Source organism: Strix uralensis, chromosome 19 (assembly GCF_047716275.1).
Source record: "Strix uralensis isolate ZFMK-TIS-50842 chromosome 19, bStrUra1, whole genome shotgun sequence".
In the NCBI taxonomy this organism is placed as follows: domain Eukaryota; kingdom Metazoa; phylum Chordata; class Aves; order Strigiformes; family Strigidae; genus Strix; species Strix uralensis.
This window is the reverse complement of record NC_133990.1, coordinates 10,504,367-10,529,434: the sequence shown is the minus strand read 5'-3', so window position 1 is coordinate 10,529,434 and position 25,068 is coordinate 10,504,367. Positions and strand designations below refer to the sequence as shown.

Genomic DNA, 25,068 nt, shown 5'->3' with positions numbered 1-25,068 from the left:
TTCCAAAAGTTAGCTAAAAAAATACAGTAGATAATAAAATCGGAAATGTAAAATAGATGGGATTATTTGAAATTCCTTTAAGAAAAGGTCTGTTCACTGTTTTCTCTTGCACTATCAAGCTGTTTTTCTTGAGCTTTGTGTGTGAAAGTCAGTGATCAGCCTGTGCTGCATCAGTTAGGGGATGCTTTCGGAATACAAAGATGTAGAAATATTTGAACAGAGCCAATGGCTCTGTTGAGGTTTTATTCCCTGTTTGTGTGAACTCCGGATTCCCTTGGTAAGGGCTACCATTTCCTCCCTTCTGTATCTGCTTGCTGAAGTATGAATCATTGTCCAGCAGCTGAACTTCACCGATGGAAAAAGCAGTTGGGTGAACTGTGTAGCTTTTTCTTTTCTTTTACGTTTTTTAAAAAGAGTATACACAATGTACATCATAGAACACCTTAATATGTCGTGTTTGTTGAATCGTATTACTAGGGGTAAGTGTACATATTTTATTCCTCTAGAGGTGTCTGTTAGTTGACTGTATTTCTGAAAAATTTTGTCAGAATATCACATACTAATAATTGGTCATTTTGGAATTTACTAAAAAAAGGATGAAAACTGCAAGTAACTGATAGGCAGGTCTTGAAAGTGCTGAATTTGTTTTTAAGGCTTGCAAATTCTATGTGGGGATGTAACTGTGAGATGCAAGCTTTTCATTCATGCTGATATACAGAATAGAATAGAGTAGAATGTGTGTTTTCCTCCCTGACCCCACAAATTAATCTTATCTCGTCAGGAAGTTCCAGAAGTAAAAATTGAGAAATTACAGTTCTTCGTCTTACACTAAGTACAAGTGAGAGGGTGTGTGTCTATATGCAGGTTTGTTTTTGTTTTTTAAATAACCTTAAAATTCAGTTTCACTTTCTTCTCAGAAAGGGTTGCTAGCAGTACAATGAACTGATGCTTCACAAAAACTAAACTTGCTTTATTCTTGACAAGTTTTGGTTTCCTGAGCTAACAGACGTGTTCCCTTTAAATGTCACAGACTGGTCTAGGAGACTTGCTTTCACCTCTGATTCCCAAACAAAAGCCTAAAATAAATTTTTTTTTTAATCAAAACTCATCATTCTGCCTTTATTTTACACATACCAGCTTCAATCTTTCATCTTGATTTTTTTTTTTTTCCAACACTGTATACTAGAAAATATTGGCCTACACAGACCAATTTGTTTTCAAATCTGAGAGATCTTGTTCACTGTTATGTTGCTGTTTAAGTCAGTTAAGACATCTGGATGCTGGTATGACTCTGGTAATGAATGAGGAGTGAAATGGGATTGAAGGGAGATAAAGTCTAGGAAAGGGCTATTAGTATTATCAGGTAGTAGCCTCTAGTTACATCAAACACAGTCTAGCCTGCACTTGAATACAGAGCTTGATGCAGCCTTGTCTGAGTAATGAGTGTAATCTTGAGTCCAGCAGCTGGATTAACAGCTGTACTTGTGGTTCTTGATAGAGTGTTGCTGTAATGTAAACTGTTGCTAGGAATCAGCCTCACTTACTGGTGTTCTGTAGTTGATCTGAAATCTAAGCAGACAAGTAGTCACTGCAGTTCAGTGTCTCATTCCCAAGGTCTTCCAGGGTTTTACAGTTGAGACTGGAAAGTGCATAGAAACAGTCTGAGTGAAGTGCTTGTAAATACTATGGGTTTATACCAGTTAAATCCATGTTTTGCATCAGTGCTTCAATGTCTACTTTTTAAGAGGGTTTTTTTTAAGACAATCATGCACATTTTGAACAATTAAAAATTTTTGAATAACTTTGGAAAGACTCAACAATTCATTGTGCAGCTAGAAGAATTATTAATGTGGGAGTGCTGCCTATTGTTTTGAAGACTTAACAGAAAAACATCTTAAAGGTATGACTCTATCAACTGAGATCAAATATTAGTATTAAAAATAAGAGGATATTTTATCTAGCTTCTAGCCTCAACAGAAGTGAAACCATAGCTATAGTCTAAAGATGAATTTGGCAGTACTGGCCTAATGTATTCTTTCTGTTCCTGCTGATTAGCATATTTTTCAGTAAAATACAGTGGGTTTCGTGTTTGTTCTTGAGTTTATATGCCTAACTCTTCTAATAATACTTTAATTTGTGTTTTTTAATGGTAATGTTCAATTTTAGGATGAGCTCTCTGATGTTAGCCAAGCAGGCTCAAAATCTACTACGCCAGCATCCACAGCTGCTTCAGATGTACCTGTACTGCCTGCTGAAACTCCTCAAAAGGAAGATGTTGAAGGGCTTGCAAAGGACACAGAAATGCCAAATGAGAAGCTGGACGTAAGCAAGAATATTGAAGTACAGGTAGCTCAAGAGACAAGAAATGTGTCTACTGGTGAGCTGCTTTAACTTTTTAGTATATGCTTAGATATGACCTCATACCTAATGTTAGGAAATTTCTTTAATTGTTGTGCCACAAATGAGAAATGCTTTTGACTCATTTTTAGAAATACAGAATAGTGGTAAGAGATACAAGCCTGTCATTTATAAGTGGCTTTAGTCCTTATTTTTCTAGAATCAGAATGAATTATGACATTTCATTGTAAACAGACATGGGACTCATCTAGACACAGAGTCACAAGATGAGATAGACCATCTACTTGACGAAGTAGAAGTAGTGGGAAATAACTACTGTTGGATCACTTAAGCTGCTAAGTTGATTGAGTAATAACAACTACATGTAGGTAATGTCATATATCACAGTGATTTTGTTTATGGAGATGGACCACTTGCTTTTCCTTAGGTGGAAATGAAAATGAAGAAAAATCTGAAGTTCAGGCAATCATTGAGTCAACTCCAGAGTTGGATATGGATAAAGATCTCAGTGGATATAAGGGTTCCAGGTAAATTGTTGTGGTTTGAGTAGGAGGACCAATTTAGAAGGTACCAGACTTCAGTTTTGAACTCACAATTTGTTTAGAAATTTTACCAGACTGAGATCATGCAGTATATAATAAATCTCCTACTTTTGTGACCTTACTTGCCCAAATTCCTCAGCAGGTTTTAAGTGCAACAGCAGTTGCTGATGAATTTTCAGGGCACTTCATATTACAGCAGACTTAACGCTTAAATACTCTTTCCACACTTCAAGCAAAAGATCTATACCAAGAGGCCTTTTCTCCCTAGATCTGGGTTTCAAGGTACTGTCATTTTCCAAGCTAGACTTTTGTGTTTTCACTTATATCTTTAAAATCTGGACTTATGAGTGACTTTGCAAGTGTTACATCATTTATTTATCAGAATCTGATGGTGGAATCCCAGTGTTGGCAGAATGCTTTTGCCTGAGTCTGCTTCCTTGTAGGCTTTTGTGAAGGATAACATTTCTTTCAAACGCTCTAAAGCCCCATTAAAAAAATAAGTGCTGTTTTAGTAGCAGGGGAAGTGCCTGATCTTCAGGCAAGCCTTGAACAATTCAGGGTCTAGCCATAAGTCCTTCAAATATGTTATGTGTCTACGTGTTTCTTTCTTGTGATGAGATGGAAAAAATTACCTTATATAATGAATGTTAATGGTACAAGATCTTTGTGTGAAAGGAGCCCCTTTTCTGGCCAGAGGAATATTTTGATCTCTGACCATTTGGTTCTCTTGTATTCTTGTTACATTAAATGACTTCCAGTTTGGCTGACCTGTCTGTTCTTTAGGCATTTGGGCTGACTAAGTCCTGACAGGGCTGAATTTTTATATGCCAAAACTTGAGAAGCTTTAATTTATTAAATTCCTGACCAGCTCAATATCATCAGCTACCTCAAGTCTGGGATGTTGATGCCAGAGTAGTATCTGAAAATAGAATCTAGGACTGTAAATCAACTGAAAGTTGCTGAAAATTTTACTGGTTTTGGGGGAATAACGAACTACTGGTAAAAACACGGAGAACACTTTCTTCAATGTGGGAATGTTTTCTTTCTGCTTTTTTGTCTTAATTCTTTGAATAGCACTCCTACCAAAGGCATAGAGAACAAAGCATTTGACCGTAATACAGAGTCACTCTTTGAAGAACTGTCATCTGCTGGTTCTGGCCTAATTGGAGATGTGGATGAAGGTGCAGATTTACTGGGTAAGAAAGGTTATTTAAAGAGGAATTTTGCTCATTAGTGGAGTGCTTAATTATCCTTGCTGGATTTACTGTTAGGATTCATTTGCATTAAAATCTTCTGAGTATCATCCTAAGGTGGTTATTGGAATGCAAAACCCAGGAGAAAGTGTTTGTTTTTTCTTTCAATATAACAATATTAGCCTTAATCTTTTGGGGCACTTTTTACACTGTTCTCTATTTCAGTTTTCCCTGTATGTTCTCTGACAGAAGGATTTTTATCTTGAGGAAAGTTTTTTATCTTGAACTAGTTTTAGGCAGTTTAATTCAGATGGTGCCCAATCTGTAATGGCCTGGCTTTATCACCTCTCTGTGGAATTTAATATGTAAGTGAGAATTGCAGCAGAATGCAATGCTGGTAATTTGAGAATCAAACCATTAATTGAAAGGGGAGGGGGAACCCACATTTCTCCCTAAGCAGCTTGCTGCTGCTTGTGTGCTGACTGAACAAAATGTAGGTTTTGGGAATATGAGTTGATCAGGAGCAAAAAGGTCATTAAAAGAAGTATCTTTCTATAAACAAATGTCTTGTATTGTAACAAGATATTTTTGGACATATCCGGTGTTCAGGCCTCATTTTGAAATAATGAAAGCTGGTACTATGGAATGCATAAAATGCAGATGCAACTCCTGTGTGTTTTAGGAATGTGCTGTATATAGAAAATCATCAGTTTGTTTCCTTCTTTCATCTGACCTGGCAGAAATACAGGTTGTTAGTAGTATTATTTAGAACTGTTGTGCAATCTGGATTTCTGGTTGTTCAGTGTTCCATCCGAAACTTATTTTATATCAAGTAGATGACATTTCTGCAAAGTATTACTCACTGGGAGTAATGGGCCTATCTCCAGTCTGAGAGATGGTTTTTCTTTGTTGTCACTCTCTGCTGCTTTGAGTCCTGAGCAGTGAGGAGTGCCACATCCTTGCTGGAACATACTTCATCCAAAACTCGGGCACTCAGTTTTCACAGGGACCACTAATGACACATTCTGCATGCGAAAATGTAGATACCAGAGAAGAAATATTGACATATAGCATCTTCCATCCCTTAGCTATGTGATAAATCGTTTAAAGAAATCAAATTACAGTCAGGACTTCCTGATAATAAATGCTTTGTTTTCCATGGGCAAGAAATAATATATTTTTTAATATAACGTAAAAAGTTTCTCATTGACTTCATTACCATTTACCATAAAACTACAGCTAGAAACACTGGTGTGTACAAAATGAACACATTGTTACAACTGTGTTTGTTATGCAGAATGTGTTGGTCTAAAAGTTTTAATATATAGTCATCATTTCACTGTGAGCACAACCATAGTGCAGATTACTCTGTGTTACTTAAAAGCCACATCTACATCCAGGATAGTCAGTGTGTTTCAAGCATTTGGATCTGTTCTAAGTGAGCATTAAACTTTAGTTTGAAGTTCTGTAAAAGTAGTTAATTGGGATTCTCTAATCTGTTTTCTCTTGGGCTGCATACCCAGGGGAATATTCTGGTGTGTATGCTTCTTTTTTAAAAAAAATTCTTTGAAATCTGTTGCTTCTACAGTTAGGCGTTCTTGGCTGCTGTTCTCATAAAATACATTCTCTGCATTTTTTCCCTGCTTGGTAACTTTTTTTTGCCTTTGCACTCTGGCTTTCTAGTTTTTGTTCTTGCATTATAAAGGATCCTGAAACCTGTTGGAAGTGTGATCCTAGGTACTTTTATCTGTGAATACTGAAAATATTTAAAAACCAATAGCCACTTGAATAAAACGCCATGATGACTGTAGCGTAGGGGATTTCCCCAGATATGAATAAAGTAACAATAGCTGATCTAAGTTCCTTCACTACTAAATGTCATTTATTTTGATCCAAAACCCAGAGAGAGACATTCTAAAAGAGGGAACTTTGACTTGCATGTCTATTTTTAGATACCTTTTTTATTGTTGTTCAAATATCTCTCCAAGTCTTCTGTTACCAAAGTTGCTTAGAAGACTGTGTTCACAGAGCATTTTAAAAGGCCTCCTCCATTAAGATACCTTTTTCATTTGTTGTGCTAATCTTGAATTAGCATAATTTCTGCTATTATCAGTGTGGTAATTATTTTGCTGTGCAAGATGTAAAATAATTATTTTCTGCCTGAAAGTTTATCTCTTTAAAATCCTGCAAATTATGTTGTTTTAGGCATGCCAGCAGTAGGGTGAGAATTTAATTTCCAGAAATTTAAATAATATTGTTGTAGTTTTATGAAGACTTAAGTTCACTTTTTTCCATACTAGCTATACTAATTTGGAGCTTTTACTGAATGGCTTAGCATTTCTTCCAAGTACTGTGCTTCTAAATTATTTCACAGAAAGTTGAGATAGACTCTTATTAAGTCACTGATCTTTATAAGAGGTGTAACCAATAAAAATGGTTGTGACAAACATTACTTTTTAACATCCGTCTCACGTATAAATCCTGCTTCTAATCACATCACATTCCACTTTGGTGGTGGCTTTGTTTTAATTCACTCTTACTTCATAGTCTAAATCTTTTATTGCTCTTCACTCATACTACACCTTACATGAAATGTTTCTTGTTCTTGTTTTTGCTCTACATGGAATGCATGGCCTTTAAAGACCATAATTTCTTTGGTAAGGTATCATCTGCTCTGGGGAAATCTGCAGGGCTTTCACAATCTGAGCTTTATAATTCAGCATGTCTTGTGTCTATAACTGATATACTTTTGTATCTAACATGGTATAAAAGACAGTTGAGCATTTTATATCTAATTTTTTGTGGACTAATACTTCCCCAGGAATGCTATATTTGTTTTTGACTTAGTAGTACTGTAATCTCTTCAAAATATACAGAGTAGGTGGAGGTAGCACTAGCCACTAGTCTGTGGTTAGCCAGGGTTGCCTTTAGGCTTTAATTGAAGTCAGGACTGGGGAGAAGGTGGAGGGGAGAGCTAATTGTAGAAGGTAGGTCAGTCTTGAAACTTCAGATAGGTCACAGTTTTTCTGACAAGTTTGTCATATTTAAAATTCTAAAAGCTGGTTTTAGACAACGGCAAAACATAGGTTTTATGAAAACATCCATTTTATCTGCTGATTTAATGTGTGTGTTTCCTTTGGAAAGGAATGGGTCGTGAGGTTGAAAACCTTATTTTGGAAAACACTCAGCTGTTGGAGACAAAGTAAGTGAAAATGTGTATGTAAAAAATACTGACCTTCTCTGTTGTGTTGTTATATCTTCTATATCTTCATACACATAAAGTTGAAATTATACAAATATGCTTTCAGTTCTAAGAGTAGTGGTGGTATAAGTATTTTGAATTTGTGGGTATGTTTGGCTAAATATATAGTCTAGTTGGTATTCTTCTAGAAATTAAGGAGTTAAGAAGCAAAAGCTGCTTTTAGCCTTGTAAGGCTACAAGAAATGGAGGGCTATGTTCTAATGAGATCAGCTCCCTGCTGTTAAGCACAGCTGTAGCTGCATTGGAGCACTGCTGAGGAGTTCAACCTCTAAGCAAACTGTTTGGAGTTATCAGTACTTTTTTCTAATATAGAGGTGTGAATGTGTTTGAGGATTTGAGATTTGGGGGAAGAGGGTTTGACCTGTCTTAGAAAGTTGTATTTTCTTACAGCAACTCTGCGTAAGAAATTTGTAGGTCTTCAAATTCAAGAATAAAATCAGGCTGAAGCTAAACTATGAGACCATAGTCATCCTTGTAATGGTGTATTTTAAATGTTTGTGTAGAAATGCACTGAATGTAGTGAAGAACGATTTGATTGCAAAGGTGGATGAATTGACCTGTGAGAAGGATGTACTACAAGGCGAATTGGAGGCTGTAAAACAAGCAAAACAAAAGCTTGAAGAGAAGAATAAGGAACTGGAAGAAGAGTTGAAAAAGTAAGTTTAATTCCATGGTTGTGAAAAAGAAAGAAAAAACCGGCACTGTGGTATCTAATGCGGCTCTTTTTTATTTTGTATCTAGAGCTCGTGCCGAAGCAGAGGAAGCGAGACAGAAAGCTAAAGAGGATGATGATGTAGGTGTATATGTATTTTTGTATGTATAATTCCCAATGGCACATAAGTTCGTGTGTGTTTAGTGAGTTCTACTAAACTTCACTGCTTAATAAGTAGTGGTAAACTTCCTCCGTGTATAGAAAAGATCAGAGATCTAAAGAGCACAAGTAAACTTAAACTGACCATGTCTAGTTTTCTTTTTCCTCTCTGCCCATTATTGTGTGTCACGTTGTTTTTGAAGAACTGTTTTTTATTCAGATTATACTGCGTACAAAGGATAGGAGGAAAGGAAGGTAAAATTGAGTTAGTTTACAAAGCCCCAAATGATTTGGAATCTGGAGTTGTGCCGTAAACTGACTCTTACCGGAAGGCAGAGGCTGACTCTGCAAGGCCCTACTGTGCTCCTTTGTTCGTCCTATGTTTGCTTTTTTGTCTGTTCAGAGTGATGTCCCCACCGCTCAGCGGAAGCGTTTTACTCGTGTTGAAATGGCCCGTGTTCTGATGGAAAGAAATCAGTATAAAGAGAGGTTGATGGAGCTTCAGGAAGCTGTTCGATGGACTGAGATGATAAGGTAAAAGGCTCTTAAAATCTCTGATAGAGCTCCTTGGATTTTACAAGCTTGATTCTTAGCTGCATCTGGTCAATAGGTTAGGGTATGAAGCTTTAATTGCCCTTCTGCTTGTCTTGCTACATGCCTATGAATAACTTTGTTTTTAAATTATGGACACATAAGTTATTTTATCAAAATGGGTTCTCAGTGAGACCTCAGTGAAGATGTGTTACTTCATATGATGTGAAATAAGCTTTGCTTGAAACTGTGTGTGTTCTGGAACAGTTACAAAACTTGGTAATTGTAAATAACATTCATTTGGTGGGCAGGAAAAAATCCTGTGGGTATGTGCACACGTACCTTAAAGCAGTGGGCCCAGCTGTCAGCTGAGATGTCAAAACAAGAATAACATGCTGTCTTCAGATTGCGTGCAGGCCATGTGTAAGGACTGAGGTTGTTCAGGAGAAAGTGGTTTTAAAGCTCTGCGAGGTTTGTTACATATAAGCAATAAAGATGGAGATCTGGTCTAATTTGCATCCTGAATATTGAGTTGTCTGGAAGGTGTGATTTTAAAAACAAGTCTTCTGCCTTGGACCTCAGCCCCGCTCATTGTCACATCCCTGAGCCTGGCATGTCCAGAGGTAACAGCATCATTTAGTGCCGCCTGCTGGTCAGGTATAACAGTGACGTTTAATTTTTTCTGTTGTCCTCAATCCCTGTGAGCCATTGTGACTCTGAGCCTGTGAGAGGACAAATACATATTGCTAAGCAGACATGGCTTGCTTTCCTACAGCTATTGTCTCCTATAGCAATCCTCTCCTATCTCTGTTAATGCATTTATGGCTTCAAGAAAAATCACTTCATCATTTATTTACTGATGTGTTGAAGAATAACATGTTTTAAAATAAAAAGAAATGGTTAAAATATTAAAAAATAGGAGGCAGAAGAATTTAAAATAGTTTGCTGCTTTGTTCTAGCTGTTTTCATTGCAAAGTGTTACACAGATTTGTCTCTTCTGTCTGAAAAGCACTCACCAGTTGTGTTTGTGATGCAGATAAATGTGGATGATGTTTATTATGTAACTTCAGTTCATCTAGTGAGAATGTCAATACTGTGCTCTGATCAGAAAGGAAGTGGCAATCCGAAGAAACAGTCTTTGATACTTTCGATATGTTATCCTGGTTTTTTAAATAAGAGTTACACACTGTTCTGTTCCTTTTCTTAATTAATGCTTACTCAGTAAACTTGGAATTCATTTCTTGTAGAGCATCAAGAGAAAATCCAGCCATGCAAGAAAAGAAGAGATCAAGCATTTGGCAGTTGTAAGTATTGAAACACAACTTGCTGGCACAAATAAATAAAAGACCCTAACCAATTAGCTGGCACATTTTTGTATGTTAGCTAATTATCTTTTGGCAGATGAAGATGTCTTAACTGTTCTCCTCTTGTTACCTAGCATGCCAGCTCGGTAAGGCTGTTCTTGAAGACAAAATGTATCGTAAGCTGCATCACGTAGTGAATGGCTGTGCACTTTGTGAAGTTAAATGCCAAAGTGCTGTAATTTTTTTCTAGCTGAATATGCACCAGGACTTTTGTTCTGAACATTTTTCTGGATTCTTTTTTATGATGAAAAATAGAAATCTGAATAGCTCGTGTGGATTGCTTTTATTTCAGCTTCCTTTTCCTGTATGAAGTACAGCTTACTGATTGTTAAATTTTCCATTCTAACTTCAAGCTCTTTAAATCTAAAACAGTGTTATTCACAACAAGATATTTGTCAAATAATCCTTTTGATATTGTGGCTTGCTGATAACTATTCTATCTTCTAGCCTAGGAAGTGGTGGGGGTTTTCAGGTGCTCTGTGCATGAACTAATATGCTTCATAAAGCTGTCTTCCAGGTGTGATGTTCACATCCTAATTTTGTTGGTTCCCTGTAGATGTTCATTCAGGATAAAGATCCCATAAAATTTCATAAATGGGATAATTCTTTAAGAATTTTTCTTACTGACATGAGTTTTTGTGCTTTGGGAGTGTTGCTGAGTGTGTGGTGGCTGCTGTTGGGCTCCAGTTTCTTAGTCTAACTAGCTTGAGCAGACTAGCACATGCAGTGGTTTGCCTGCATATTCAAATTTGGATGTATCTTACAGATCTTAACTCTCATCTTTTTTTTTTTTCTTCTAGTTTTAGCAGGCTCTTCAGTTCATCTAGCAATACAGCTAAGAAACCAGAACCTCCTGTCAATGTTAAATATAATGCTCCAACCTCGCATATTACTCCATCAGTCAAGAAAAGAAGCAGCACCTTATCTCAATTACCGAGTGACAAATCTAAAGCCTTTGAATTCCTCAGTGAAGAGTGAGACATTTTGGTTTTATAATACTAGATATGCACTATCAAGTATTTACTCTTTTAATCCTCTGGGATAAATAGCATGCTGCTAAGTGAAGTATAATGTTCTCCTGAAGTGAATGTTGATACATAAAAATATCAGCACAATGCAGACTGAAATGCACAGCAGTGGATGAGTACTCTGGGTACCTGGCAGTAGTATTGTATTTGGTAAATATCCCTGCCTTTCATAAAAGTGCATTTAGGCACAGGAGGCAGCACTTGGTATGCTTTTATTTGCAAGTGTTGCAGCTAAGCAGTAACTGTACAGATACTTTCACTTTTAATTTCATTGGAAAAATAGAACAACATGAGTCAGGCTAAAAGTATCTGTAATTATATTTTTTTTTTGCTCCTTTCTGGCAATATATCCTTTTGGTTTACAACTTTTAAAGCTTCTATCAGAGGTACATAGAACCCAACTTAATTTTCTTTAATGGTACTGACAACAGACTTCCTGGTTTTACCTGTTTTTCACAGGTCCCTTAGAAATAGCCAACAGGAAACCTGGTATTCTGTAGGTGATGTGTGGAAAAACTAGTGATTTCTTGGGTAACCTGATGCATCCACAGAGTTCTTGTCTATTCAATTTAATAGCAGTTCCCATTACACAAAGAATTCTAAAGAGCATAAATAACAGGTTCTTTAATAATGATTCTTCCCTAGAACTGAAGCCAGTTTAGCCTCACGCAGAGAGCAGAAAAGGGAGCAGTATCGCCAAGTGAAAGCACATGTTCAGAAAGAGGATGGTAGAGTGCAAGCATTTGGCTGGAGTCTACCTCAGAAGTACAAACAGGTATTATGCTTATGTTTTCAAATGTAGTGGTAACAACTTCACGTTTTGTGAAATTTGAACAGAGTATAGTTGCCCAGCTTGTGTTTGAGTGATTCTAGCTTTTTTTTTTGTTGAACTTCAGCAGTTAAGAGTCTTTCTAAGGAAAACCACAACACAGAACTCTTAATCATGTTTAACAAAGTCTGATCAACTGATTTCAAAGACTGTAAACCTCTCTTACAGGAGAAAGCTTTTCTGTTGGTTTTTATTTTTGCCTAGGTGGCAAATGGTGGCCAGGGTGAGAATAAGATGAAGAACTTACCTGTACCTGTTTACCTGAGACCTTTAGATGAGAAGGATACCTCTATGAAGGTAGGATATTTACAGTGATGATAGAGACTTGGACAACCTATAGCTAAAATATTTTTATTTTAGACTCAAGTATTTTCTTTTTGAAATAAAGTTGTTTCTTTTTAAAGTATAGGTGAATCAGAATTTAAACTTCAGCAGAAATGTACATGATTTTAATCTTAATGAATTCTTTAAAATGGACTGCAGATACATAATAATTTTGATATTACTTAACATATTTAACAATAGGTGTGTCTTTTTTTAGTTTAACATTTAAGTGAAGTATTTATTTTTCTTTCCAGCTGTGGTGTGCTGTAGGGGTAAACCTATCAGGAGGGAAAACACGAGATGGTGGGTCCGTGGTTGGTGCTAGTGTATTCTACAATGATGTGACTGGTGTGGATGCAGATGGCAACAAGCAGCAAACAGGATCTCAAAGTAGCTTAGATAGACTAGACCAAGAGCTCAAGGTAAGGTCACTGTAAGGCATGTTGAGTAGTTTATAAAGTTAAACATCTTTACCATATATCTGTAGATTAATAAATTGTTTTGTACTCGGGTTTATTGGTAACGAATAGATTTTTTTTCTTGGGTAGTCATCAACCCACGATATTTGGGTTATTGAATCCAACTACAAAAACATTGTGGTTCTTGCCTGTATGCCAGCTTGTTGGCAAATCTGAGGAACAAATCAATTTTACATCAAGATGATGCACTGCTTATACCAGTGCTGCCTGCTTTAAAAAACATTTGTGTCAGAATTGTTCGTGTTCTGACTGCCATTTAGAAAAAGGGTTTTAGATGTCTGTGCCGTTGTTTAAACATGTGTTTGTCTTCATGTTTTCATGAAGAAGGAATGAATGGAATTCATATTAAGGGCATAAAAACAAAGGCTTATTTTTGAAGTGCTTGGGACATCAGATCAATCTGTGGCGATACTGAGTATGGCAGCTGGCATGTAAATAGTGTTCTTACGTAGCTTTATACTTGTCTAACTGTATAGTATATAACTATATATATTAACTGTTCAGTGTAATTTTATAGTTTTCTACACAAGCATGGAATATGAGGTGGTTTTATATTCCAAATACGTAGAGAACAAGTAACTAGATGTAATTTTATAATAGCATTAAAGATATTTAACTTATCACATACTTACATATATTTCTGTAGCTGATAATGTAAGAACATACAAGGTCAAAGGTAACAGTTCTATTCTTGTCCCCCTTCCTGTTGTTGTTGACTTCTGTTCTGCCTTTATTCTCCTTCAGGACCAGCAGAAGGAGCTGAAACATCAGGAAGAATTATCCAGTCTAGTTTGGATCTGTACTAGCACACATTCTGCTACAAAAGTTATCATTATTGATGCTAATCAACCAGGAAATATTCTGGACAGTTTCATTGTTTGCAATTCTCATGTGCTTTGTATTGCTAGTGTACCAGGTAAGGACTTGCCATGGCTTAGCTCCTGCTTTTTAACTGTATCTTACTCAGATCCTCTTATGCAATGAAAAACCAAAGATTTGTTAATTACCATGATAAAATGTTACTGTAATACAGCAAAAAAAAAAAAGTGTTGTAGGGAAAACTATGGATTTCTACTCTACTGTTCCACCCTTCAGTTGGCTCCTGCCCTCAGTTATCTCAAAGGTAGAGAGATGTCAGCAACCAAGACTAAGCATTTTGTCTGCTGTATTAGAAATTTTGCAATAGTGCCAATGTTTTATGGAACTGTGAACATCACAGAAGAAAAATGCGTTGGCTTTTTAGACCTCTTCAGCTTCTTGAATATAAGTAGCAAGTCTTGGAGCTTCCTGTAGGGGGAATCCTTGTTACTTTGAGAGTTTATGGTGAGAGTGTACTGAGGGAGGTTTAATACGAGGGTATTATGATGCTGGAGCAAAACTAATTGAGCTTTTGGATTTCTTGTTTCTTGGCTTGCACTTCTAGAAGTCTGCAGTACTAGTTCCAGTGAAGCAGTTTTGTTTAATAAGCTCAGAAGAAATCTCTTCTCAGTGAAGTTTGAGGTTTTGCTCCATTGAAACTTTGCAACTTGTAAAATCAAAACATCATAAAATATAGTAAATTACAATAAAAAATTCAAGAAATCAAGAAAAATATTTTAAGTCTTAAAAATATTTGAGAGGGTTATACAAGAGAAAACCAGCTTTTCTTCTAGAACAAAGGATCTATTGCCATTAAATTCTTCAGAAAGATGTAGATAGGTATCCCTGCATATATGCACTGTTATGAATTTTAATGTAAAATTTATTTGAAATAGAAATAAGCTAGTTGGAAAAATCTGCAGATTGAAGTATGGCATATGACACGTAGATGTGCAGCATGTGTAGATACTTCTGCTTTTTATGCTCTGTGACAGCATCTTTAATGTCTGCTGATCATGTTAAGCTTGTTGATAGGTATCTGCATGTTAAATCTCAGTTAGCAGGACGCTTTGGCTTACATCTCAAGAGTACATTCAGTTTGAAGCTTAGTTACTAGATGGAAAAGTGATTCACCTTTATCCCCACAAGAAACATGTGAGTTTAATTGCTTTCAGGGGCAAGGGAAACAGACTATCCTGCAGGAGAAGAAGGGTCTCAAGAAGCAGACCCCAGTCAAGTGGACAAGTCCTCTCTGTGCGGAAGCATGACTAGCAACAGCTCTGCGGAGACCGACAGCTTGCTAGGGGGAATAACAGTGGTTGGCTGCACTGCGGAGGGTATCACAGGGGCACCCGTAGCTCATGATGCAAACGGTGGCTCACCAATGACAGATAAACAGTCAGGTATGAAAATCTTACAAGTATGCCAGGGATGGCCAAACACCATGAGGTGTAGCTGAAAAATGAATGATGTGTTTAATGCAATAGCTTGTCTGTAAGCGGTGATAACATGAAACGAGCACTCTGTGGGAAGTGGCCTGTAAGTCTGACATACTTGCACTGTATAATTGTAGCTGAAAACTTTGTGGAGGTGATATTAAATGGGTATAGACAATTGCTTCTTTCAAATACTTTTAAGAGAACTCTATCTTGTGCATGGTCTGAAGAGAGCTTTTAAGTTATTCAGTACCTGAAATGTAGATCTTGCCAACGAATGGAGAGAATGTGGATATATGCCTCAAATCTTGTAAAGTCTTACTAGAGGTTTAAGTGAAGCTGCTTATTTTATAGGCATGCTTAATATTTTCTGTCATATGCCCTTCAGAGCTGTTTGGTGATATGATTGTTTATGGATATGTGGTTGGACTTGTTCACTGCTATTCTGGTTAATCACTTAAAGGACAATCAGTGCCATCAGTCACTGACTTGATACTTAAAGTGCATTTGACACTTGTTGATACGGTGCAACCTACTAAAGTTTGGGTGTTTCTGCTCTGATTTTGGTTTTAGATTAAATATAAAATCTGGATTGTGGCTGGTTATTACAGCTGTTCACTTAAGGATCAACCTCTGGCTGTTTTAAGTAATTGAGAATTCTCTCGCGGTTAAGTTTTTTTCAAATTTTTTGTTCCATAGATACTGCAACTGAAAGTAATTCAGTAGATGAGAACATTCCAACAGCAGAGGAGGCAACAGAAGCTACAGAAGTCAATGCAGGGACAGGAGAAGATACAGCTGATATTGCACAAACTGGAGTCTACACAGAGCATGTCTTTACAGATCCTCTGGGAGTGCAGAATACAACAGAGGCATCTCCAGTGTACCAGCCTAGGTACAGAGTCTCAATCCTCATACCTCTTAAAATGTATTTAAAAAGGAAATACAATGTGTGGGAACACAACAAGGGGACAAAACAACTAATTTTTTCCTGTTAAGTGTGTTGAGGTTTATATAAGTAGTCTTAGTACAACACTCTGTGTTTTGCTTGCATGAAAGGGTCACCTGTGTACAAAGACTCTTTTGTCTGTGCACTGGTACCCCTTGAGTACAGACACCTCCCAAATGGAGTAGTGAGTGTCTATCAGTTTGTCACTAAGTCTTCTCCCAGACTTAATGTGAATGGCGCTGATCTAGAGAGACCTGTTTAAATTCCATTTTGATGTCAAAATAAGTAAGAATTACACTCCTTTCTTCCAGTCAACTGGTTGTTCAAATGTATGTTTCTTTTCTCAGAATAGTCAATCTGTGAGTAGTTACAGGAGTGGAGAAGAAGCTTGAAAGTAATCAGTATTTCAAATCTTCAGGAATCTTCATTCTCCACACACAAGTGCAAAAGTATCATACAGGTTTTTTATAAGTGTTTCTTTTAACATGTGCCCCTAATGTTGTGACTCTCTTCTGCCATTCCCCAGAGATATCAGCAGTACTGCCAGGCTTGAATGGAACCTAAATTTCCTTCTATAAGTAAATGTCCACTTGCAGAAATTAATTGTTATTGTGGTTTTCATCCGTATCGTTGTATTTCATGCACAATTACTGTTTTTTTAATACCTTATGTACTTCAAAAGCCAGTGTAGAAACTAGCAGCAATGGTAAATACCTAGGCTATAATCTGAATAATCTGTGAGCTTTATTCAATGTATTTTAACTGTTTTTTTCTTTAGTACTGAGTCAGAGTTATATAAAGATGTTGCAGTTTTGCCAAATGAGCAAGATCTAGTGAGAGAAGAAGCACAGAAAATGAGTAGCCTTCTACCGACAATGTGGCTTGGAGCACAGAATGGATGGTAAGAAAATGTTGATCTTGTTAAATTTATTTGGAAAAATTATTTTAAATTTGTTTCTTGTGCCTACAGGCCTGGCAACTGTCTCGAGCCAAGATTAAGTGCAAGAAGACCTCAAGAGAGCCTGAACTTTGTATGCTTTCTACATTTAGGTGTTAGAAAACTCAAAGTATTGTAGGTGATTAGCAAGCTCTTTTTGGTGGATAATGCTTTTATCTGCAGATTTGGTTGGGTTTTTTGTAGTGAAAGAAATTGTTATGGTCTAATTCCATACCTTTCAATAGTTTATGCTAGAAAAATATATTGCCCTTTCTACTGCAGCTGTATCTGCAAAGGAGTTGGTAGTGTTTTAGGCCTCTGAAAAACCATTCTGCTGCTCATGTAATTCTTACAGTCTATACATAGTTTTCAGTGGAAGATGAAAACTTATTTTCCCTTTGATTGTGGATTTCAGTTATAGGGGTTTTGCTTGGTTTTTTTCCTGTCTGGTAGACCTTTCCCAGTGCTTTTAATCCCTCCTGATTTGTCTTTGCAGCCTGTATGTTCATTCGTCAGTGGCCCAGTGGAGGAAATGTGTTCATGCCATTAAACTTAAAGATTCTATTCTCAGTATTGTGTAAGTCCTGAAAGAATATCATGTAAATCATAATGAACTTTTGTTAAAATACTTGCATAGTAGTTTTATATTTCCTCCTCAGATATTGGGAATGTCAGTTGCCATAAATGCATGCATATGCTTTGAGGGGCAGTGGAAAACATTTGGGGAGTAAGGAAAATAAAAGGACTCTTGTGTCTGTTGGAAATACTGTAGCTCAAATGATGAGCTGGAGCTGTGTACTTGGTATTCTTGGGAGCTGTATGCACAAAACAGTTATAGCTTGTTATCCTCGATGTTTTCTTCAGGCATTGTAGCTAGATATATTTCAAGCTTTCTGAACTGGATTTTGATGCCTTGTTACTGTCCCTTCTCTTGAGCTACATTGTAGAAATCAAAACAGTAGGGCTACCGTGAATATAAAAAGTATGCTGAAATATAAAATGTTTATACCTTACTTTAAACTTGCAGTTTGCGAAATACAGTCTAAATATGTGTGTTCTTCTGCCTCCTTTTTTTTTCTTCCCCAGACATGTAAAAGGAATAGTATTAGTTGCACTAGCTGATGGAACACTAGCAATATTTCACCGAGGAGTTGGTAAGTGTTCTATTAGATCTTGAAACCAATGAAGTTGCAACAGTATTTAGGAAAGAAATGTGCCATTATAAGTAGTGTTTTGAAAATGTATTCCCCAGTGGCTTTTTTACAGGTTGTCTTGAGAAATCTTTCTAGGATTTCAGCTGCAGTTTCAAGTACCCTTTTTGCACTGTCATGGTGTGTTACTAAAATTTTTTTCTTACTCTGAGGAGGAGGATGGGATATATCTGAGCTAAATAGCAAAAAGGCAGTTGATAAAGCCTGCTTTGATCATAATCTCTTCTGCTTTTTCAGCATGCTCAATAGCCATGTCATCTTCTGTTTTGATATTAGTGTTAATAATTGTATGTGACCAAGTCCTTCAGTGAGAATTTTGTAAGCGTCCCTTCAGAATTTCTGCCCAAACCACTCCTGGACAAGCTCCATTCTTCAGCCTCCAGAATAAAGAACTGGAGAGGAAGGTCTTACTATGAGTAAATGGAACTTCTCTGTTGGCTTGTTTCCATGGATTCCCTGTTAATTTTTTCTTTTCCTAGTGGAATTTAAATCCCTGTGCTCAGAATTTAGAAGAATTGCACAGCAGTAGTGCAAATATTGGGAAAGATGCATCTGAGATGAAGTTATGTTTTTAGTGTTTTGGTGGGTTTTTTTAAATTCAAACTCTACTGGCTTACAGTCCTTAAGGATCTCGAGTAAATGTCAGTGATCTGTGGCTTAGCTCAGTCTATGGAAGAATTTTACTTGGTGTTGAATGACCAAATTTAGTATGCTTTTAGTAGATTTCAGGTGCCTTTCTTAAGATCTTGCAGCATACTTAAAAAAAAAAAAAATCTTGATGCACTGGCCAACATTTCTGTTCAGTCAAGCAGCAAGTGCCTAGCGCTGTGTGGGTAGTTGCTTGTAATGTGTGCTGATGCCTATCCAAGTAAAGCATTTAGCACTAGGTAACTTGCTGTCTTTAAAAATGCTTTTATGTGTTTTGAACGTGAGTCACTGTATAATCTTATTAAATTATAAACAAAGCTTTTGGGATATTAGTAGTTTATGTAAGTAGTTGCTGGGTTTTTTTAATGAGGAACCTAGCCATAAGTTTGTATTGACATATCCGGGTTATTACAGTGTTTTTAAAAAATTAGACTCTTAAGATATTTGCCTGTACTTTGAGATTATTTTTAAACTCAAAGGAACTTTTTTCTTTTCCTTCTGTTTTTAAAGATGGTCAATGGGATTTGACAAACTATCACCTCTTAGACTTGGGCCGGCCGCATCATTCGATAAGATGCATGACAGTGGTACATGACAAAGTCTGGTGTGGCTACAGGAACAAAATCTATGTTGTTCAACCAAAGGCCATGAAAATAGAGGCAAGTTAAAATGGTGTTTAAAATATTTAAATGTTATATTTTAATGCCATCTCATGCTACAGCTCAAACTCCAAAGTAACTCCAGAGAATGGTTATTTATTCATCAGTACAGAAACAAGCAACCAACCAAACTTGTCTTGGAAAATACTACTACATTTTCTTAAAATGTTTTCATTGTTTTGGAAGATTTTAAGCCATGATGAGACACTTCTCATTTATTGAAACCAATATTTTGGGGGTTTAGTTCTCCACTTTTAGCTTGTGCAGAGCTTGTAAGGCTAGCTCCCAGCTTTTTCTCTACGTGCATGCCTCAGTATGTTCTCCACCCACCTGTAACCTTCTCTGTAATCTGTCTTTGCATACTTTAGAGGTTTGTAAGTGTTAATCTTGAGTGTACTCTCCCTCCAGTTGTAGAATAGTTTGTTTATATAAGGTGTGTAAACTGGTGTTTCTGCAGTGTTGTATGTGTACATGGTACATGTACATGCCAGGGGCATATCAAGTACAGCAAGTGGCTAAGGTTTCTGAAAGCCATTAGCAGTATTAATACTTCAGCTTCTGCTAATTGGCCTGAGTCATGGGCCAGACCTTTTGAGAGTGACTGCTCAGCTTTTCTGAAACTATCAAGCAATTAATAATAATCTGGGTTTGTGAAGATGACTATATATATATATATTCTTCATTTCAGTTTTTCCATATATATATATGAAGGAATATATGAAATGAAGGAATTCACACAACAGTGAGATTAATAGTTTTGCTGGTGGCTAGCATCTATTTTGCACGGGTGGGTTTGTATGCAAGAGGAAGGCTTGACAGAACTAGGAGGAAAAACACTTTGGGGGTATCTATCTTGTGCTGTGGCAGGAGGACCTCATACCAAAAAGGCTCCAGGTTAAATGGAGAGGGAAGCCAGAGTAGGCTGGGATATGGTATGTAAATGAAGACAGGTTAGGAAACTATGGCTCTGAGATCATGCTCCAGAGAAGAGAATCGGCATTTTTACTATTACTTTATCAGCATCATATGGTAGTTGTAACTAAGCTAAACGATGTATCTGCAAGTGATCTTGCAAATCGAAGGGTCATAGATGACTTAAGAAAATTGCCAGTATTGACAGTGTAAGAGTAAGAGAAGTCCTTCTTACTCTTTCCTTTGTTTCAACACCTAATTTAAAATCCAATCTCTCACAGAAGTCATTTGATGCACACCCAAGAAGAGAAAGCCAAGTGAGACAGCTGGCCTGGGTGGGTGATGGGGTATGGGTGTCTATTCGTTTGGACTCCACCCTGCGTCTCTATCATGCGCACACGTATCAGCATCTCCAAGATGTGGACATTGAACCTTATGTAAGCAAAATGCTAGGTAAGTTGATAAGAAGAACTCGTGTATTCTTACACCTTTTGCTGTCTGAAGCTTTCTTTTCCTCTTATGGATCAGGCAATTCTCATTACAAACTAGGGGGAAAGGTGGGTGGAAGGCTATCAAATCCTGTTTATGAAAACATGAATCTGGAAGTAGTCAGTCTGTAAAGCGTGATGAGGATGATAGGTCTGCTGATACAGTCTGATCCTACCTGATGTCTAAGGTGTCCCTAAAAACTCAGAACTAATGAGGAATATAGTGCTTGGGTTGGGCAGGCATCAATTAAGACACTGAAATCTTTCTCTTTTTTACTGTACTGATGCTTTTTTTTTTTTAAATCTAAGAGTGGGAAGAATCCATTACTTGCCTGGAAAAAATTGCATCTTTTTCAAGAAAACACAAATGCAAAATAGCAGTTTTTTATTGCTGTTGAAGCTAATAAGCTTTCTGATTTTTTCATTAATGTTTATATAAGAGCAGTTTGACCACCTACATAACACAACAAATACCAGTAATCAGGCCATGGAAAATCCTTCACAAGTAACTACTGTGCCATCGTGCTTAGCTGGTCAGCCTTCTCCACTTCCCCATTGTGCAAATGGATGAGAAATTAATTTTAATAGATGAGAAACCATTCTCCTACATCTGTAAACTCACTTTTTTGTTTGAAAAGCTGCTCTGGTGCTGTAAGCCCCAAAGGATTTTATTGTGCAGCATTATATAGCCTTTATACCTTTCATGCTTTCTTACAGTTAATGTTAGTCTCTTTCTGTATAGGTCCACAACTTAATTAACAGTGTTTTAGCCTTTTAGGTTACCTTTACAGCTTAAATGTGCTCCTCTACCTTGTTTCTGTTTGAAGTGGGAGGGAATTACTTGTCAGCGTGGTTTGGGAGTTGAAGTTAAGATTCTCTGTTATGGAACTAAAATTATTCTTGCTCATAATTTTTGATGAAAAGCATCTTTTGTTTTTAGGTACTGGTAAACTGGGATTCTCATTTGTGAGAATCACAGCTCTTATGGTGTCTTGTAATCGTTTATGGGTAGGAACAGGAAATGGTGTCATCATCTCCATTCCATTAACAGAAAGTAAGTAAAATATAAATGAATAGCACTGTGCAATATGCTGTAGAGACAAAAAGAGATTATTAAACGCCATTCAGATGCTTGCTAATGGATAGAAAGCTTTGCTGCCAGGTCTGAATCTTTCAGGTTTGTAACAGATTGGGCCTGTGTGATGTTTAGCACCTAATCTGTGTACATGGTTACAATTACTCTGAGCAAAAAAGCCCATCTCCAAAATCTCCTGCACTTCAATTTGAGCAGAGTTGCTGTGGCTTGAATGAAAGAGACACTTTGAAGCCTTAGAGGTGTTATGAGCATTAGCAGCATTTATAGAAGTTTATTGCTTGTAAGAGATGGCTTTAGTTTTCTAATTAATGTTATTTTTGATTGCCATATGATCACCAAAGTAGATTTTTGTTTGATTTGAGCAAGTTGGTATTATTGCTGATACAATTTGATTTGCTTTAGTTCTTGAGAATTCATCACAAAGCTGGTATAAAGGACTGGAACAGCAGTACTTGACTGCTTTAAAGGACATGTTCAACGTTATAGGAGTTGTAAGCATGTTCTACAAATAGGGCACTAACTTCTAGGTAAAATTCCAATAATGTAAGTCCAGGTATCTGCTTAATAACAGAACCCAAAGTCTTGTCATAGGCTAAAACTACTTGAGGGTGGGAGAGGAAGCATTCAGACGTGGGCAGTTGAATCTCAGGAGAAGGCAACAGTCCAGTTCAAGGGCAAAACAAATCTTAAATAGATAAAGCTTGGGAAGAATCTATGTGTAAATTGTTTGCATTTAAAACTAAAAAACCTCAGTGCCTGAGACTAATGTTAAAACACGTGGACAGAAGTTTCAGAAAATAAAATACAGAACTTTGATAGTCCTAATTATACCATTATTATATACAAAGTAGTACAGTCTGACAGGTGAAATTTTAGGGTCATTTAATAGTAAAATCTCTTCATGTTGTATCTGCTTTGTTGAACAGCACATACATGCATCGTTTCTCATACTGTTCCATTACATTGTCCATCCATTCAGTAAATGTCTTTTTTTGCATTGCATGAGTGTATTGAGGAAGGACAGACTTCCTATCATGAATTTTGAAATAGTTTAAATCATGCTTACAAAAATTATAGCTCTTAATTTGCATCAAGCTTAATTTAGTGTTTCCAGAGGAGTTTGTGTTAAAACAAAAGTGAATGTGAAAAAAACCCTATTAAAGCTGTTCAGTTTAATTTCAGTTTTGTTAGTTGTTCATGAATCAGAACAACTGTTTGTGGGTAGCCTAATAATGGGTTTGAGAACCCTTGTTACAAATATTCATGGTTTTCAAAAACAGTTGCATCCTTGCATAAGCAATTGTGTATCTCAGTTCCCAGGGTCTCAGTAACAGGGCATCTTCCAGATCTGCAGATGATATTTTGAAAGGGCACTTGAAAACATGAGTTGTTATATATTATTTTGGTAGCCTCCTGCCAAGGAAAGAGAGAAAGGGGAAACGTCGCTAATCAATAATAAACTTTATAACGATAAAGCACGTGAAAGTGGCAGTGCTTTTGTTGTCCATTTTGTACTGAAACTTTTATAACAAGATGCTGTTCTTTATGACTTTTTATTGAATCTTCTGTAATTAGATAATTACTGGTTTTAGGAGCTAAAATTTAAAGCTCTACCTTATCAAAAACCAAAATATAAGAGTGGTGGGTTCTCATTAATCCTTCTCCTCTACTGTCATACCTATCCATTTCCCCTTTCCTCCTTTCTCACTTTAGCTGTAATCCTCCACCAGGGACGTTTACTGGGGCTGAGGGGTAAGTGCAGATCCTGAACAAAAATCTATTTTCAGGCTTCTAATAGCCACTTTGAGGCTGTTTTCCACTCCTTATAGATTTACCCTTTGTATGTTCCTAAATGTTTTTCCACTTGCAGTTACTGCATTGCAGCAGTTTTATGTTTGCTAAATGGCCACCAATCTGCTCAGCAGTTTAGTATATCATCCTGTGTTGCAGCTGAACTTTCATACAGACTTTGTTTTTCTTCCAGCCAGTGTGATACCATATCTTATAACTTTGTCATTAATCCACATCATTTACTGTCTTGTTACAAATCACTGTTTCTTTCACTACTTTGATAGTCTTTGGAATGGAGATGGCTTGTATGTCTAGCATGAGTACTTCACTGTTTTAATGGATTTTAAAACTTCTCAGTAAAAACTAGATGTAGAATTATAATAGGGTAGCTCCTTCATGCCCACAGGTGGCTATTTTTAGAGAATTTTTGCTGGCAAGGGGATACCCTATGATTAGTTGGAATGAAACTGTCTTTAATTATATGTTTAAGTACATTGAATTTGCTCATACTGAAACACATTAGAGGTACTTATTTTCTATGAAAGATACAGTCCTTTCACAAATTATTTTTTCCAAAAGTAGGATATTAAAATATGGTGTTTATGCTAGACTAATAAGAATCCTGCTCCATTTTCTGATGTACTTAAAATAACGAAGCATGCAATCTTTTTTCTTTCCAGCTCTGTCTTGAATTGGCATTGCTGCCCTCCTGTTTCATTTTTATCTAAGTTGGCTTTAGCTTTTAGATGGTACCATAAGGTTTCTTAACAAATAACCGTTTCTGTAATTTGTGTTTTCAAGTAGAAAACAATTCTCTTCTTTTACAGCTAATAAAGCAGCAGCAGGCTCCGGAAACCGTCCGGGGAGTGTAATACGTGTATATGGTGATGAAAACAGTGACAAAGTGACTCCAGGAACATTCATACCATATTGTTCAATGGCACACGCACAGCTTTGCTTCCATGGGCACCGTGATGCTGTTAAATTCTTTGTTGCAGTACCTGGTGAGGTTTTATTACCATTCTTCAGCTAAAGTTTCTTTTTTGCCCTCATTTGCTTAGTTAAACGTAGTGTTTAGGCAAAGACTGCAAGTGTATGAAATCATACATTCAAAAACAATTTATTATATTTTATTTACAAGACTAGTCTGATTCCTAAGTGCAGTATTGTTCAATGGGAGGAGAAGGGTTTGGTCACAAAGAAAGAAGTGCTTTGCTTCCATGTGGGAGAAGGGTACTGTGGTGAGTGAGTACTTGCCTATTAACAAGGCAGTCAACTACTAGTTGATGTAAGGTCCAATTTAAGAGTCTGACATCCTGCAGGAAGGATGAGCTAGCAAGGGAGAAGCCCCCAAAGGAAAGA

At 36.8% G+C, this 25,068-nt stretch overlaps 1 protein-coding gene across 7 annotated transcripts in view; it reads left to right on the top strand.

The window, feature by feature from the left end:
• Positions 1-25,068, top strand: part of SPAG9 (sperm associated antigen 9) — a 65,072-nt gene that overhangs the window by 33,860 nt on the left and 6,144 nt on the right. For 5 of the 7 annotated variants that reach the window (XM_074889506.1, XM_074889512.1, XM_074889511.1 and 2 more), the window contains 23 exons: positions 2,167-2,377; positions 2,786-2,885; positions 3,975-4,096; positions 7,238-7,295; positions 7,859-8,011; positions 8,097-8,148; positions 8,570-8,700; positions 9,945-10,001; positions 10,862-11,035; positions 11,735-11,864; positions 12,123-12,215; positions 12,497-12,664; positions 13,466-13,637; positions 14,755-14,982; positions 15,715-15,910; positions 16,743-16,865; positions 17,398-17,478; positions 17,988-18,055; positions 19,271-19,419; positions 20,613-20,784; positions 21,760-21,873; positions 23,629-23,667; positions 24,534-24,710. In XM_074889506.1, coding sequence (XP_074745607.1) covers positions 2,167-2,377; positions 2,786-2,885; positions 3,975-4,096; positions 7,238-7,295; positions 7,859-8,011; positions 8,097-8,148; positions 8,570-8,700; positions 9,945-10,001; positions 10,862-11,035; positions 11,735-11,864; positions 12,123-12,215; positions 12,497-12,664; positions 13,466-13,637; positions 14,755-14,982; positions 15,715-15,910; positions 16,743-16,865; positions 17,398-17,478; positions 17,988-18,055; positions 19,271-19,419; positions 20,613-20,784; positions 21,760-21,873; positions 23,629-23,667; positions 24,534-24,710 — 2,968 coding nt within the window. The remainder of the gene's footprint in view (positions 1-2,166; positions 2,378-2,785; positions 2,886-3,974; positions 4,097-7,237; positions 7,296-7,858; positions 8,012-8,096; positions 8,149-8,569; positions 8,701-9,944; positions 10,002-10,861; positions 11,036-11,734; positions 11,865-12,122; positions 12,216-12,496; positions 12,665-13,465; positions 13,638-14,754; positions 14,983-15,714; positions 15,911-16,742; positions 16,866-17,397; positions 17,479-17,987; positions 18,056-19,270; positions 19,420-20,612; positions 20,785-21,759; positions 21,874-23,628; positions 23,668-24,533; positions 24,711-25,068) is intronic. The other 2 variants (XM_074889507.1, XM_074889509.1) reach the window with 1 other exon arrangement.